This window comes from Anopheles coustani, chromosome 2, assembly GCF_943734705.1.
Source record: "Anopheles coustani chromosome 2, idAnoCousDA_361_x.2, whole genome shotgun sequence".
NCBI lineage: Eukaryota > Metazoa > Arthropoda > Insecta > Diptera > Culicidae > Anopheles > Anopheles coustani.
The window spans coordinates 1322478-1340923 of record NC_071289.1 but is presented as its reverse complement, the minus strand read 5'-3'; the positions used below and the strand labels follow the sequence as shown (position 1 = coordinate 1340923).

At 47.3% G+C, this 18446-nt stretch overlaps 1 protein-coding gene across 1 annotated transcript in view; it reads right to left on the bottom strand.

Moving 5' to 3' along the window:
• The window catches only part of LOC131266470 (fibronectin type-III domain-containing protein 3A), a 40792-nt gene extending 24355 nt beyond the window's left edge, over positions 1 to 16437 (bottom strand). Inside the window, exons 1-2 of the mRNA XM_058269014.1 lie at positions 16360 to 16437; positions 11283 to 12493 (exon numbers count right to left, since the gene is read on the bottom strand). Of these exons, the coding sequence (XP_058124997.1) occupies positions 11283 to 12351 (1069 nt within the window). The 5' untranslated portion in view covers positions 12352 to 12493; positions 16360 to 16437. The remainder of the gene's footprint in view (positions 1 to 11282; positions 12494 to 16359) is intronic.
• Positions 16438 to 18446: the final 2009 nt, after the last annotated feature.

Here is an 18446-nt window from a genome sequence, read left to right as displayed (position 1 = left end):
GATGCAGCCTAGCTTGCTTTGCATGCGTAAGCACCAATGTTCGAATTTTAAATGCGGATTCAATTGCGGATTTTCCATTTCCACCTTACCGCGATCGAGAGTTCGTCGAGACGCGGGGATCTGCTTAAGACACATTCAACAAACCAAAGACGACTGTTTAACTTCATCTGAAATTACTCCAACGTCCCCTCCCCCTTCACACTCGCTTCGTCCATAATTGTTTGACCGTCCTTGCCAGAAAGAAGATCTGCGTCTCGCACACAACTCCATGCTTGCCACGCTGGATACGAGCGTACCATCGCCACAAACACTAAATAAGTATATCTCCAATGCACTCGACGCGGCGCTGGACATAAAACAACCCTACGGAAACTCGCGATCTCACTCTCTGTCTCTTTTGAGAAGAAAAAGGGGAATCACGCGAACAAAAGTCAAACGTCCAGCTCAACATCGCGGCCACTACGACGACCGGGGGAGGGTGGGTGATTTTGCAAGAAGAAGTCACACACTACATTCAAAAGCGGTCGCGAAATCGGAGATCGCGGAATACAGATCGAGCAATAATGGCAAAATAATGATAGATCAACACAACGCCACCAATCTTTCTGGCCGGGGAGGAGAGAAAGGGAAAATTTGCATGAATGAGTTCACCTTAATAGGAAAATTGGTGAAAAAAAAGAGCACAACAATCAAGAGCCCAAAACCACCCCACCCCCCACCCCCTTCATGCCGCCGGGGGGAACCCGGATCTTCCCTTTCGATCGGTCGGTTCTTTAAATGTCACACACTCCGAGCGAGCGGTGAAGCCACTGCTGCTCACCAACACAAAGACCACCACAACCGCGGCGGCGCCTAACACAACAATAGCACCGCACTGAAGCATACCAACCACCACCCCCCACCACCATAGTTCCTTCACTGCCTTCGTGGCAAAGAACACGCCAATAATAATGTTCACCATAATTTCGCAACAACAGCAACGATGCAAAAGGGTGCAAAAGGGGGTTGAAAATTCGACATTGCTTAACTACAATATGTTACTGGCAGTGTGTTCTGGTTGATTCCTTGGGGACAAAGAAAAGAAGCAACATCTCTGCGTGCCGCCACGCGTGTCTTTCGTTTGACCGAAAATAAAACCTGATACACTTTTGACACCGCGGCGGAAAAAGACACAACACACAGCCCTTATTGCTTATCGGAAACCGGGTCCCGCGGTCCCAGGGGGGAGGTTTCGGTGATCTCTGACCCGGACCGGGGGTTGGGAAAAACCCAAACATCCACAGAAGCCCGCGATCACTCGCAAACGAACGAACGAACGAGCGTGTAGTGATGAGGATCGCATCGTGCCGATGTCGTCGTGGTCGTGGCTCTGGGGCACCACGATCACACGAGATGAAGTGCCACGACTGCGGAATCACACACTGCAACATCAGCACGAAACACAACAGGGTGACCCCGCAGCTTTCAACTGGAAGGAAAATCTCCGATCGCTTTTACACTCGGCGAATAAAATTCGACAAAGAAAGTGCCAATGACCACCACACACGCTACCTCGCGCCCACCGTTGTGTAAACAGGATCGAAACCTCACGAGACGAGACGAGAGACGCTGTAGAATGTTTGTAAATTGTGATGGCAGAAAAGCTACACACTACTTGCCCCGAACGAACCGTAAACATCCGTGCCGTTGTCCAGAGCATTACCTAACATTTGTTGGGGTGCACAAACCATTGACTTGCCGGGAGTGAATCATCATCTAATCTGAGAACATCTCCGAGGCATACACAGTTGCATTATCGCTTCGGAAAATGTGTTAAAGTGTTGTAAACTAGTGCGCCCGACCCACCACCAAGCGGTGATAATGGTTAGCTTTTACGTTCAAACATTCCGGTTCGTCTTCCAGTTACTCTCCGTTTTGGTTGCGGCCCGATCGGATTTTCCAGCGCTTCTGGCTTGACATCATTTCCCATTTTGTCTTGTTTTTTACCCTCTATCTCTGCCTCGCTTTATTTCTCTCTTTCTCTCACACACTCTGGCGCTAGCATTCACTTACTTTCTCTGTGCGTTTCGACACACATACACGCGATGCTACTTCCTATTTCCAGCAGAAAGTCTTCTGCTTTCACATCGGCCGCCCAAGTGTTTATATGCACTTGCCGTGGATGCACACAAGCATACGGCGTATGAGTTTTCCCATTTTCTTCCCTATGAGACACGGAAGACGAGAGACACAAATCTTCGAAATGGTTCGCGAGACAAGAGTTCGAAGTCAAAATACACCAACGGATGAAAACAGTTTTCCTACCCCCAACACACCGTTACACTTGGGTGGGAAAAACGGACGACTGGTGGGAGGGAGGGAGTGAATGCACTCTTCGATTGAGTTTTCGGTGAAATATGCAGCCACGAAAGATACGGGCAGAAAACGAAAGCTCAGCCATTCGAAAGCGTCCGGCGGCGGCTGGGGTAGATACCCAGTGGTCTACATTCCACCCATTAGCCAGACAACAACTGACCCCCCTCCGCACCTAGCTCCCTTCAACCTGCTCCCCCTCCCAAGCTCCCACCCCTCCAGGACGGCATCTTGTACGCTTGATAGATCCGATGGACGGTAAAGTCCAAAGCACAATAATTATTGCAATTATCCATTGGCCTCTTTGGCCTCCCGGTTTCGCGCACCTTTTTTGCTTTCCCACTTTTCCCCTTTTCCTCCCTCCCCAGCACCTGAGCACGATCCAGTTGAAACAAACAAAAAATAAAACCTCACACACGTCTCGTCTTTTGGCCTCCTTCCTTCGGGAATCCTTTTTTCCCCGCAAAGGCTTTCCCCGGATGGATTAACGTCTTCGACGGTGTTGTGTTGTCATCAAATAGGGAACCGATCTCTCAGTTCCCTCTGTGCTAGTTGACTTTCAGAAGCCAAGGTTGAACGGAAAACGGAACCGGGGGGGGAAAACGGAGACACCGAAACAACGAAACATAAACGCAACACATCACTTCGCCACGGCACGACGGCAGCAGCCCAGATGGCAGCAGCATCGGAAGCTAAAGAAAAGCAGTACAAGCGAGCTTTTCTTTCCTGCTTCCTCTCACGGTTCGCACTCGACACTCTTATGCTTCATGGGTACACGTATTCACACGGAAAGGCAAGTGAAAATGCACTGTCGAGACGGTCACACCAAACTTGGAGGCTTACTCACTACAGGATGGGATGGTAGTGGAGAACATACACGTCACAACGATTGTAGACAAACTGTTCTCTCACTCCGGTGGAAAACGGCTTTTCCCACCACAGCCGGAGGAGGAAAATAATAGCTCTACCGAATGGCTGGAAGGAAGGAACTACACTGCTGCAAGATTGCTGCTTTTTCCGCTTGCCACGCGACGCCCTCTCGCAGAGTAGGCGACGACCAACGAACGAACGAACGAACGAACACGAGACGGGGTGGGATTTTTCCTTCTCTCTACGACACGGCCGCCTGGGCAACACTGACGATCGGATCCGGGCCGGATTGTCGTGAACTCGCGTCGAGAGATCGCGCACCCCTCTGGAACGATCCACGCGCGTACGCACAACTACCACCTACCGACTACAGTCGTCCATAGTGGTCGTCGTAGCATTGGGTGGAAAAGCGACGACGCGGCACAAATAGGCGACACACCGCCGCATCATCATCATCATCAACATCGTCATCAACGGCAACGACGATCGCGGATCTTAACCGTGCGTTTCGGTTGGAGCAGAGAGTGGACCACTACCACACAGCCAACCGACACTACCACCAGGCCATCCGTGGTGAAGATTCCGAGACACGAGAAGAGCGTCCTACGAGAACGTCGTGAAAATGACCGACCAACATAACTGTGGCCTCTCTTGGTTTTCCATCAACCCCCCCTTTTCTTTGGGAATCGATGTTTATTTTTCCACAGACACAACACAGCTCTGCACCGGGGACAACCTCGACTTACGGTGTGTTGGTGCGCATGTGTTGCGAGTACGACTACCGAGAGTCGCGGGTTCGCGCCGTGGCCGATCCCACATCTCACAACTGGTTGCGGGGCTAGACTTTCCAATTCCGCTGGCCATTCCTCTTATGCACGTAGTGCGCATAAATCCGTGGAGAGAGAGTGAGAGAGGGTGAGAAGGTCGGTGAGATGACTGTGAAATGATGACGATCACTGATGCGAGCCCCGACCGACCGGAGATTCGTCACGGACCAAGCTCTGGTGTGTGGATGGCAGGGAGGGAGGGAAAAGACACATAGCACCGATGGAAGGGGAAGGGTGCCACGGAGGCGCAGCATAGAATGCCGCTCTTCCGCACCGGCACCGTGCGCACCGATGCATACAATGCGGGAAGGGAACGTCGTGTACAGCAGCAGCATAAAAGAGCATAGATTCCCGGAGTCACACGTCTTTCTCTCTGCTCTCTCTCTCTGGTTCCTTCCTTCCATCGAGCTGGAAAGAAGAAACATTTCGAAGTCACTTTTCCCATGCGTAAGCGAAGCACGCAAAACACACACACTGACGCGAGCATAAAGTGACTTATGCCGTGTGGGAGAGAGCATCAAAACTGGGACGCCCGCCTGCTTGTAGTGGTGGCCAAGTCGCGCATTCTTCTCCAGCGAGTTACAGTTACCGAGCTGGCTCTTTCTCTTCCCTATGCTATGCTCTCGCATCGCTGCATACTTTCATCATCATCATCATCATCATCATGATCAGCAACAACAGCCCGAATGAATGGTACTTGTTTAAAGTTTCTTTCCGATTTTGCTCGATCGTTTTCTGCAAGATCACAAACAAAGGACATCCAAGAAAACATCCCCCTTGGTCTCGACTTTAAACCTCATAAAGCAAAAAAGCTGTCCCCTTTTTTTTACGATGACAAAAGCATAAGTCAACAGGTTGCTCTACTCTTACGGAAAACGATCGAAATTCGAAGTAATTTAAAGGCCGACACACATGCCAAAGGAGTTGGTGGCGAGATATTTAAAGTTCTACCCCGGGTATTGCATCGCAGCGCAAATGGGTAGCATTTTTCGACCCATTTCTTGCCTTTCTTTTACCACCGCCGTCCGTTCCATCCGATGCACACTTACCACACGAGAGAACTAATTGACACGAACCTCAATTAGTCGTTCTCGGCCACTTCCCTGGCGCAGCTAGCTGGCGAAAAAGTAAGCAGCATTCAACGGATCTTCGAGGCTCTTTTGTAGGCTTTAAAGATCTTCTTGATGCAATTCATTTACTAGAAAGACCTGATTCGAAACGATAGTTTAGTTATCGTTTAAATGTAGTTTATGTTGTTGTTTATCAATAGCTTCGTTTTAATGTTTTTTTTATATCCAACCTGCTTTCGTTCGCAAATCTGGCACAAAGAACTGAACGCTATTTTGTATCTCGCCAACATGTTCGTTTCATATTTTCTTGGAACTCCAATTCTTTCCGTGGGGCGGTCGTTTTGTTGCAATTGCAACTGCACGCGTCTTGCTAGCATCCACAATTGGTTTGTGCGTGTTCGTTTCCCCCGGGAAGGTAAGGAAATAACCCACTCCACTCCTCCGGCCACAAAGAGACACGGGGGAGGCATGCAAAATAAATCGTTGAGAGGAAACCAAGCAAGCCTGCAGCAACCAAACCACTTGTGCAATCGGGGCCGCAAACGACCTCAAACCAAATTCCATGCTTTTTCACCCGCGCGAGATCCTTCACGACAAAGACCAATTGACCGACCGGGCGGATGCGGAACACACGGACACCCCCCACACCAATACACACACACACGAGAACGACAACGACACGGTGCGGTCTCCGGTCCTCCGTGATCCAAGCCGCGCCGTAAATCAAGCACGATGCCATCATCCCGCGAATGAAACGGTCCCACACTCGTTCCCCCGGCGCCTTCGGTCATCTGGCCAACCGCACATACAGGGAAAAGCACACACACACACATCGAGGGCGGAGGACGGCGGCAGTGTGTCATTAACTGCATTTCGAGTTCCCTTCACCGAAGCTTAGCTCTTGTCTTCTTGATTGGAGACCGGCAACACCACGACACCGCGTCGGGCCACAACACAACAGTAACAGCAATTGCTCTCGAAACCCCCTCTTACCGCCTCTTGTTGTCCACCATCCACCACCCGACGACGGGGGGGAGAGAGGAGAGATGATGCAAAACCATGATCTCGAAAGGAATGTGTTCCCGAACGGCTTTGGTCACGAAGACGGACTTTGGTTGCACCACCAGCAGCACTATTTAGTTCTCTAGTGGTCGGTTTTTGACGTACTTGCAGCCAGCCAGCCAGCCAGCAGCGTGCAGCGAGTTTAGTCTCGGATGGGTTTAAATTTTATTATCACCAACCAACCGCGACTTACATCCACGCCCGAAGGGTCGACGTCAAGAGGGGGCGGCGTCGTAGTAAAAGCGAACTAAACGGAGACCGAGGTAGTAAAAACCATCCATCGATGATTCGCCTCGTTTCCATCGAGGTCTTTGGGTACATTAAGTGGAAACCCTGTGACCCAAACCGGCAAGCAAACACAAGCCAGCGGAAGGTTCATCCTTGCCTTGCCCTTTCGAGCTCCGGAGCCATTTCGATCCATTAACACCGCGCACTATAAAATGTGCATTTCAGAGTGCAATTGTAAGAGGACAACCGTGCAGCAGCGATGTGAATTCCTTCGAAAGTCGAAACAATGTTGCCCACGACAAGTAGCAACGCTAGAACTGTGGAGCGCTGCAAACACAAACCATAATAACTGGAAATAAAATGAGATCCTCAAGGACGAATGCCTTCAGGGGCTCCCGAGTACATTTCCTGCTTCCGGCAAAGGTAGTAATAATTTCAACTACAAACTCAATAATCCTTAAAGTCGATGCCTCCTGCGATGATCTTGTGCGATGATTTTTTCCCGCCTGCTTAACTTTTGGAAACCATGCATGCTTCCACCGAACTTGTCAGCGTCGTGACCCGAGACGAGTTTGTTCAGCATCCCTTTTTTGCATGTTGTGTGTTCTACTACATCTTGGAGGATATTTTTACTCCTCCAACGCGAACGATGGCATGTAACGAGAGCAGCACAAATAGCATCATTGCAGTACAACACACGGTAACAACAGTGCGCTGTGTTGTCGTCACTGTCGACGATTGTTATGGTGCCATCTATGCTGTCGTCGTCTTGTACCGTGTCTCCATGCGCAAAACATACGTCCCGGACGATACACGGTGGTGGAAAGGCATAAAATGTTGTATGACAATAGACCCATCCAACCGCGCCACGAAAGACGTCAAAACGGCTCTGTGTAGTGATGTTGATAATGACAAATGCATTGGTGGCTCTTTTTTCTCGATGACAAACAAACCTCCAACAACACCGTGCCGTCTTTTTGCAGTGCATTCAATATTGTTCTCGTTGCATTTTCTTTCGCAAAACTACTAACCATTGTATAGGGATTTCGCACTGAGGAAATTCGCTTCTTGTAAGAATACATTGATAAATCATTCCAGTAAAAGTGTTAGAAAGGTAGCTATCTAAACATTTTTCTTTATTAATGCTACTTCTCATTCACAACACTCCGCTCACTTTAATGAAAACAAACATATCAAACTGCAGTTATCTTTGTGAGCAAAAGCACTGCAACATCGTTGCACTTTGCGGAATATTCGAGCATCCTTTTGCAGAGAAATCCACATCCTTCAAATTGCCTTTTAAGATGAGATTTTCTTCGATAGAAAATGGGGAAGCCTGGCGAACTGACGGAGTAGAGCGGAGAACATTACCACGGAAAGTTCGTGACAGGGAAACATAATATTTTGATGGGTCCGGGCGCGTCTTCCGTCCCCACATTGGAGCAGCAGGATCAACTTTGTCTTGTTCTACTTCCCAATCACGGTTCCGGAGATGACGGAGACACGCGGCGAGGAGGACTAGTACCACAACGCTAAAGTACGTTCTTTTTTTCTTATCCACACGTACACCCCGGCGCTTAGATGAAACTTTCTTCATACTTTTGGATGGAAATTGATCCATACCGAACCATATCCAGTTGCATCGACACGGAAGGGACACATGCTTGCTTGAACAAGAGCACCTTCATAGCATTACAAAAACTTTAAAACCTCTTCAATTTGTTTGAATACGCTTATCGCCCGGACACCAATTCTAGGCTGGCAAGAGCTACTTTAGTTTACCCTTTACGGAACTTTACTTTTCACATCAATTGCCGTGTTTGAAAAGTCCAACCACAGACATGCTCGAGAAGAAGCCAAGACACCAGAATCACACCAGACTACACTTGGATGGTCATACCAACGGACGCGAGCCAGACGATAACCTTTTTCTCATGATCAAAGAAACAAAAACAATTAAATTTTTATGAGTTTCTTCCTTTACGGCCGCCGCGAATGTTGCAGCAGCACAATTGTGTGCTGGCTGCACTTTTGCAGCGCACTCTTCCACGCTCGTCCACGTCCGCGACGGCAAAGCGAACTGGAAAAAATGCCACCAGGATGGGTTGTTGTGTGTTCTCGCGAAACTTTTGCCACGTTTACATCTTTATGATATTCTTCCATCCATGCGCACCACGTCGGAGGAAGCCAATCTTTCACGAGACAACAAACAACGGCGACGGCGACGGCGAAGACGGCTACCCAATCATTTCCTGCTGAGACCTTTCCTGTGTCTCGCAAACTTCTTATGCACAAAAATGCATAAGGCTTTTGTGCCTGGGGGGTACACGCTAGCGAACTACCTACGAGGAGCAGCAACCCGATGATGGCCGACTGTTGCTATGGAACGCCGGGTCCGACGCACGTCATTTCAAATCGAAAAGGGTAGTCCGGGCTAGAGAGTAGCTTTTGCCAACTGCCAATAACCACAAGGAGCTCATTGTCATTGGGCTGAGGCTAGTTAAAAATGTGAAACCCTTTTCTGTGAAACGACATTTTATTGCTCAAGTCTCGCAGCCTGGCCAAAGGTAGGTAATGGCTTGGGTAAATGACTTAAGGTTAATGGCATTCTACAGTTTTACACAAACCAACGTTGCCAATGTTTTGTTTCATGCTAGAAGAGTACGCGCCAGAGATATTTTGTGCTGTTAAAAATTGTTGATTGTGTTTGAAACAAATTAAACAAGATTTTGTGACGTTTACAAACAAGGATATATATTTTAACACATGTCTTCCACATATTGGAAGTTGTAGTTAAACCAACAGAACTATCAGTTACCATGCAAAAGATCTAAGAATAGCCCCAGACAATGTCTCGATGTCCGTTGCGGACAATTTATATCCTTCATAGATCGATCGCGATGCATTCCGAGAGGAGGGGGGTCCATCGGAGGTTCAATTTGAATAGAAACCGAAGGTCAAATTCATTAATGGTCATATGGTTCAACAAATTAAGCTCTCGTTTTCGCTGCTGCTACGCGGAGTCGACCGGCTGAATGTCATCAATATGGGGACCGCGATCAGCTTCAACGGACGTCACACAACATCAACCGGAGTTACACGGTGTTCCTCCACTTCGATACCCGGTTTATCCATCATCAACAATTCTATCAGCTCCATTTCAAACCCCTTGGAACGATCATAACAGCTAGTTACAATCCTTACGCCGACAAAAAAGACTGATATGGCGGCGCCTTGCAAATTCCCAGCTGCAGTTTCATGCTTTCTCCGCCGATCGTTTGCCTTCAGCGTCTTATCAGTTTTAAAACTCGAATGCAAACATATTGCACACATCCATGTGCACATATCCCAACCCTGCACACAGTGGGGGACTCTGATACAGGCGAGGCAAACAAAGCATTGGATACCCTAATCATTATCGGGCACAAAATGGCATATGGCGACGTGTTCGTCGTCTTCGGTTACCAACTTCTTCAGCGGAGAGGTTCTTCCCCCGTCGAAGGGTGGCATCAAAATGCAGCGCCGAATAACGCAATCAATCGAAGCCGCAAACGCAAACGACTTTGGCGAGCCACAAAATGCGACGCAAACCGAAAGAGGCAAAATACTGGAGATGTGTGCTGGTATTTGCTCAGTCGTTCGGTGTGCAAATATGCTGCCAAAATTCAGTCGCACAAACACCCAAATGCAAAGCGGGTCAAAGAGAGAAACACATCTGCATCGCAGCAACGGCCAGCTATGTTTTTTTTCTGCTGCTGCTTCTCCGTGAGTTCCGCTCGCTCGATGGACACTTCATGTAGTGATGTGGCCACCAAAAAACCTCCCATCGCTGACCTCCAGCGGTGACCCCATCCCGTGAAAAAGGCAAAAAAAGCCAGGATAATCACTATTCACGATTCGCAATAGACGGTCGCAGCAGCAGCAGCAGCGCCATTGTTATACCTGTCCACCGGACCAGGACCGAAAGGTTGCTTTGACCGAGGACGCGTGATCTCATCAGATATTCGCGCCAGCGCTACCTCATTCGTCGGTTTCGCGCAGAAATAACGCTGCACATAATTGCGAACACCCGAAGAAGCAGCGGCGATGGGACCTCGGTGGCTTTTGATTCACCCACGACGAAGAAGAGCTGAACCTGACTGCAACGTGGCAAGCGAGTGAAACATTTGAAAATCAAATTTATCAACGTTCTTTTTTGTGTCTTCTCAAGAGCCACCTACCTACTTGCCAAGCGGGGCTGGATGTCTTCGGCAAACTGTTTGTAATAAATATACTTCTTCACTCCATCCGATTCCTGCATTAACTTTTACGTCGGATGAATGTGAGCAGAACTTAATTTAAAGCGTTACATTCCGGGAATATGAACTTTAAAGGTTGACCTTTACGTAAGACAAGCAGATCGACAGACAGGCAAAAGGTGTGGCAAGTTTTCGAAGGAACATAAAGCATTTCGCAATCCCAATCGTCCCAATGTCAGGTGTATCAAAACGCGACCATTAATAATCAAAGCAGCCAATGTTCATGCAAACAGGTTGTTTGCATCAGCAACCCTTTTGCCTTTCAAATTCTTACCAAAGCAGGCTTACTTTCCTTCATCTATGAACACCTGGTTGGGAACCGTGAGGACGGAACTCGAAAATCGCATACCGTGGTAGACGATTATCACCCGAATTTGGCCGCAAGATAGAAAATCACCCCGATTGCCGGGACATAACGGCTTTGAAGCGATATTTCGACCGAGTGGACAATTGCGATAAAGGGTGTCTATGTTGAAGAACCAACCAGTATTTCTAACAGATTCAGTTTTACTCCCGCATGAACCGATCCTTTTCACTAGCACATGGAAATGTGTATGGGAATGGTTGCTACTTACCTCGAATCGTTTCTCGGTTGCCTGCGATCTGGAAAGTGACCGCCACGCCAGGTCGCACATGGAAAAGGACAACGTGGTCCAGCGAGGGCGTATGACGCGGGCAGTAAGGACGTGTCTCCAACTCAAAGCCGGATCCGAAGTGAAACACTGGCTCCACCACCGGCCATCCGGTCGCTGCCGGTGCGGTTGGGGTGGCCGCGGCTGCAACCGCTGCAGCAGCCGCAGCCGCTGCATTCGCCGGCATACGCTGCCCCGCTGGGGTGGCCGCCGGAATCCCATTGATCAGCTGATGGTGATGATGGTGATGGATATGGTGCAACGATTGAATTCGTTGGTGTTGTAGCGTTGGCTGTTGTTGCTGTTGCTGTTGCTGCTGTTGTTGTTGCTGTTGCTGTTGCTGGTGCTGTGCTTGTGTCTGTTGTTGCTGTTGCTGCTGCTGGGTCAGCTTGATTCCCGCGGCGGGAACCGTTGTACTTGGAGCTAGTGTAAGGATGGGTTGTTGTGTTTGCCCGAGCGTTGTCGCCATTGCGCCGGGAGTTGCACTGCAGGCGACCGTAGTGCCCCCAACCGTAATACAGTTGTTTAGCGAACCGCTGGCCATGGTAACTGCAGTCCGGGCCGTAGGTGCCACCACAGCAATCGCAGCCGATGTGGCCGTCTTCGTGACGACAATCCCACCATTACCGGCCACCCCGACGCATCCTCCTCCCGGAGGTTCGCTGGCCATCTGGACCTGAACTCGGCGATGTTTCTTCACCGTGCCGAGCGGGTGGTGCTGCTGGAAGTAGGTAGCGTGGGTGCGCGCGGCTGTCGCTTGCAAGGGTGGAGGATAGCTAAATAGCGGCTGCTGATGCTGGTGCTGATGCTGAACAGGATGATGCTGATGGAGTTGATGATGTTGCTGATGGTGAAGCTGCTGCTGCTGCTGCTGATGCTGATGGATCAGCACCTGCGAGGAGGAGGAGGAGGTAGCCGCCACCGAAGACGGCTGATGGATTATCTCCTTGGGACACTGCGCCTTCTGCTGCTGCTGCTGTGAAGCGCTCGACAATACAGGTGCCTTTACCATCGAAAATCTGGTTTTGCGAATGGCACCTGCTCTACCGTCTCTCTCCGTGGTTTGGTTCGTTCTTTGCCACGCGATAAATAAAAAAAGAATAGCAATTTATAGCAGGAGCTCGAGCTCCCGGCGCCCGCGATGCCACGTTACACTCAAGTATCAAATTTAAAACGAAACGAAAAAAAACACTCAATTGAATCGGAGGGACTCAGATAAAGTCCTAGGGGAAACTCTCCCACGGGGAGTTTGAACAGGAGAGAAATTAAAAATCAACCACCATTTGCGCACGCATTTGGACCGACTTTCGACGCGACACTGACTCCGGTAGTGACACTGAACTTGCTCCAGTGCCGGACGCACATAAATCAAACACCTACGCACAAACACTCCTTTTACTAATTACAACGCAATTTATTTCAGTGCCGGCCGACGACGGAACATCTGATAAATTGATCAATCGGCAACCGGGGGTGGCTTGTCGCCTCACAAACACATGGATCTAGCTGGACACATCGACGGTGACGCGATCAGGGCGCTAATAGCAAGCTACCACCCCGATCTAGGGGAGGATGAAAGAACGTGGCCACGATTTGGAAGCCTCTCTCAACACTGATTAACACGCGGACCAGCGCAGTCTAATTCCGTTGGCAGGGATCAGCACGTGGCTGGATGGAAGAAATCGGGTTCTCCTTGGTTACTTATCACACGAAGTCGCTTTCCAAGAACGCACGACTCCACGACCGAAGTACGTGTGGCGCTTCCTTGTGCCGGGGTTTTGTTCAGCTTCACTTACACCAAACTTCCTCCTACTATGCTAATAATACAAGACGACACTCTATGATGATTGATGTTGTCTTAGCAAGTGCTGCCCGGCCTGAGTAGTTCATGTCGCAGTTTAGATTCGACTACTTTGTTGCGAATCGTAGCAGCGCCAGTTCCGCTTTCGATCCCCTCCAGCGATGTGTTAAACGTGTCCAAGAAATTCGTCTTATATGATACCCCCTCGGGGACACACACAATTTGGAGTACTTTACAGCAAATACTTCGTCGTGGGGATGTATTTCTAGAATGATACGGGGGAAAAAAAAGGAAAACTACAATTAATGCTTCACAGTATGGTAACGACGACAAGATAAGCGACGCAAAGGCCACTAATGTGTGACCATAACAACAAAAATAAGCTGCTACGTCCATTCATTCACAATTTGATGCCTTGTACACGCTCGGTTTCCATTTACACAGTGTTTGTTCCTTTCTTCCTCTTATCGCGTGTTATTGCACCCCTGCCCTGGTCCTCCATCCGGCTTCCCTGCAGAAGGAGCATTTGAAGCATATGATTTATGAACCGGCTTTCGGGCAGTATCCGAATGCAGCTCGCTTTCTCCCTCTATCTTGGCCACGTCTCCTTTTACACAAAAAAAAGCACAGGAAGTGACGTTGGTGGCCTATTTTTATCTAACGAGATATAACGCCAAATTGAACCACGCAATCAGACGGACGAGTCTGCGAACATTATGTGTGGAGTTGTGTGGATGGATGCTCCCCCCGGGCCAGCTGGACACGGATCAATGACGTGGTGTTTGATTGCAGGAGACTCGTTTGGAGCACATCGACGAACGACACGTAGCTTCCCCAGTCCTGCCAATGAGATGCAGCGATCCACCCTTCAAAGTGCGTCAATGTGAAGAAGAAACATTACAACCCCCACCGAGGGGATTACCCATTAACGCTTCTTGGTAATGTTGATGCCAGACATTACACACCAACAGCGATACGGATACAACTATGCTTCCTGGACGTGCGCAAATCCAAAGCCGCTTTGGACCACGTCGGCACATTTGTTCGTTCCGTGAACTACCGCTAACGCGCCAGTGCTTTATCAATAATCTTTCGGACACGTACCGGCGACCCATCACCCGGCGTTGAATCGTTCCGCGTACCAGTTAAGGTTTCGCTTAACGCGGTCGATCATCGAAAGCGGAGATGCTGTTTTAAAATAAACCCGATGCCTAGGTCGAAAGGGTACAGCTCCCGACGCCATTTCAATCAATCCAAAACTTTCTTATCTTATCACCAGAACCAGAAAACAAAACATACGTTACAGACGGCGAAATGTGTTACTTAAACGGTTTGTTTAAGAGGAAATTACGTGGAACACTATCTTATAAATTATACAAACAACAAGACACGAGAAATTCTAGGTTAAAGTGTTACGAACTTCACCTTTAAAAGCCCATTGACAATAATTACGCGATGTTTTGTTAATTATGGAACTTTTTACGACCGTATATCAATCATTTAAAAAGTATATATGTTTAAGCTGCAAGACTGCAGACGTGTCTTCGTTATTGTTTGACGCTATTACAATAGCATATGCTAACGACACTGATTAATAATCCACACTTGGGAGAATCATTAAGTGTAGCTTGCTTGCCATGTGCTTCAAAAATTACAAAAACGCAAAAATGCTGCTATGGCACTCTCAATCACGTGCTTCTGTTTTTTCCATAATTCCATAATGCACAGTCAAGATCGCAAGATGAAACACCAACTGAATCCTGACACCGGCCTATTAATTTTATTTACGCAACTTACCTAAATCGACAGTACAAATAACACAGCCTACTGAGGAACAACGTGTATCTCTGTGCAATGCGTCTAACCAGCGTGGAAGTATGAATCATTCTCCCGAGCTCGTCGTTCGCTTATGCTCCATATGTTGAGCAGCAATTTGTACCAACTCCTCCATATGTCAATTGGTAAATTACTAGTTGACAAATTCGCTCGATTCACTGCACATGCACCAAACCCTTCTCATCGCACAAGTGCCATCGCCACCCTTCAAGAGAAACCAAAGAATCATATCGTTACCCAACAACTTGCAAATCAACCGATCTTCAACAACCAAGGTTGGATTCCGGGAATTCTTCGCATGACTCACGGCCGCAAAGTCGGCAAATTTATGGCCATCCGATACATGTAGGGGAGATGCAAAAGCTGCTTGCCGTGTGCCACGCCAGCGTTGTCACGACGAACGGTTCGCCCTGGACACGGTCAAATACATGCGCATCCAGGGCGTCTCATTCCCTCACAGCATCCTACGACGGGACGGTGCAATGTTTTCTCCAGCTCCGGCATTCTCTTTCTTGCACATATCGACCGCTGCACGACAAAATGCAGTAATGCAAATTATTCCGGGAACGTAGCTGCTTTCGACAGTTCATCCTTACTACTACGTAAAGGCAAAATACTGGCAGTTTGTTGGCAACTCAGAATCTGTCGCCCTGCAAAGGGATTTTCACGAAGGATATGGATTCCAGACACAGCGAGGTGGTGGCAAATTTTGCTAGAAAATTCTCCACCATTCCTTGCGGGGGTGTGCATCTTAACCCTTTTTGGGTTACTTAAGGATACAGTTGAAGGACGAGCCCTGGAAATATTACACAACATATTGGTTCGCTTTTTGCGTACTCTTGATGTAAAATACATTCACTACCTGCTTCTTCCAACAGCTCCCTTCTGCGCTCCCTTTTTGGAAACCTAAACAACTGTAGAAACGCCCTCGACAATAGTGTCCGCAGCGTGAAACTGTTCCCGTATGGGCGCGGATAGCAATAGGATGCATACCGTTCGCCTCATTCGTGGAATCCGGGCATCACCTGAAACGAGTGTCTTGCACTTGTCCTACACCGGCCACACATCTCACACCCTTCCCGGTAACCGAAATTCGCCAGAATTGGTAGCCACTAAAGCACTGGTCTCACATACGGAAAGATAAACACGCACCAGGTCAACCATGTCCTATGAATCGGCTAAACAACCTCGTCTGCAGACTTATGCTGCCAACATACGGCTGCCCGGTTCCTGTGCCGTTGTCATCTTTACTTCTTCCACCGACGCACAGCGAGACGCACAATATGCTGATCCACCCCGACGGTAACCAAAAGTAACATATTGCCATCGACTACTTACATTTATTCACACGACAGACGCCAAGCTTCTGCGCCAAACACATACGCCAGATCTCGTCATTGTACCGCTATATTTAGCGCTTGCAACACCTAATTCGCACCGCAATTTTCACTGTATTCTACATTCCCGACGTTTTTGGGGATTTTCTAATTCAACGTCACCGCAGGTCCGAGGTAAACTTCTCTTCTGTGGTTTGACAGTAGCCTAGTGAAAAGGACGCATATCTTGACATTTTTAAACACAGCAAATTTACGGCCGAGGCATGTAATTAGAATTTGAATGAATATGATTGATAGTTGAAGGTATAATTTACAAAGTTTACAGTTTTGGGGTAAATTATTTGCTAGTTAATATTAAAAATACCCTATTTTCGAACATAGGATTGACAATTGTAGTCCATTAACCTGATTTCCTTATACGCCTTGTGAAACATCAAATAACGTCAAAATTTTGACAACTCGTATCTACCGACTTGAATACTTCAATCATGTTAACGATTCTTCTATAATTTTACAGGATTTTTTTCGGAGTTAATTATTTTTTTCTAGCCATATTCATCTAACTATCGGTACAATATTTTACCGAGAAGATAAGTAGAATTTTGCAATACAATTGCACATGTAATGCGAACCGTTGGACCAATGTTCTGTTTGACAGGTTCGAGCGTGATAAAATGGTGATGTTTGTTTCCAAAGCACAACAGACAACAAAACATCGTCGGACAGATCATTAAAATGGAAATCAACACAATTTCTGCAAACGAATCTCAACCCCGAGCGCCGGTACTTGTAGTTTTTGATGGCAAAGGATAAAACAATTTGCTTCTTCATGAACCGTGGATCTAAGTTACGGCAAAATCATTGCCTAGCAGGCAAAACAATCGCTGGCATAGAAGCACTACGATAAAAAGACCGGCTCACGAGTGTGAATCACATTGGCCGAAAGATAGCTGATGGTTCATGATGCAGTACTCTACAACCCTTATCAACAACATTTTAAAACGTAAGTATTTAAATCAACAGTCTTGTGCAATAGTATGCATACTTTTTCAGTTCAAAGGTACAAATAAAAATGATAAAATATCGTTTATTTGTAGGGAAAAAGCCCATTTGATTTCGTGGTTGTTTGATCTTCGAGAGACTCTTCTATTCTTCGCCATTATTGTAACTATCGCCCTGAGGCCTTGTACAACTCTCACTGCGGATTCCTTCCTTGGGAAGGAAATTACGATCCCACCATAAACCTTTCGACGAGTCGTATTACACAGAACATTGTCCCAAACCGCATGTAATCGGTTATCTAAAACGTTAACAGCCTTCATGCCCAATCAAATTGCAATGAATAATTGTGCCAGCTAAACATACATTTGCCTACTTGAAAAGCAACGTTTGTGACGAATATGAAATGTGATGAAAATTCGCATGAAATGTTTTCTTCATTCAGAATACAAAAAAGGCACAGTGAGTCATTTGAAATTTGCAGAAAACATTATTTTGTGGGTGTTTTCTTATCACGATAACTCCTTTTGTGAGTGCATTAATCATCTCTTATCTCAAATCTACATTAATCACACTTAAGAAAATAAAACAAGAAGAAACATACTGAGGACACGTAGGATTGTAAATGACTACCACCTTGTAATAACATAAAATTATCGGGTCATAAGTTATAGAAAATAAATGCGTGAGTTTTATCGGACAATGGTTAGGTTGGTCAAGGTTGGGGTAAAGATCATACGGTTATCCTTTATTCTGTGACGGATATAGATTGAACAGAAAAGAACAAAGATTTATGGAACTGTCTGGTATGATGAAAGATTGTTGCACTTTTCCAAGTCAAACAATTGTCGTAAAGTACACGCGTATCTTTTTTTAAATAAAATCGATCGAACACCTCTTGTTCTCTCCTCTTCAGAGGGGAAGCACGTAACTTGTGTGTCTATGTCTAGGACCAACTTCCCCCATTTGCTGATAACATCTGTTTTATTTTTCTTAGCGCTTATCAGTAACATTTTTATCAATCGACAACAGCGTTAAATATAAAGCCATACGTTAGCTAACCACCTGCAGTATCAAGCAGCTAGTCATTCTACGACGGTCGTGAAAAATATACAAACTTTGCGAATTATTCAA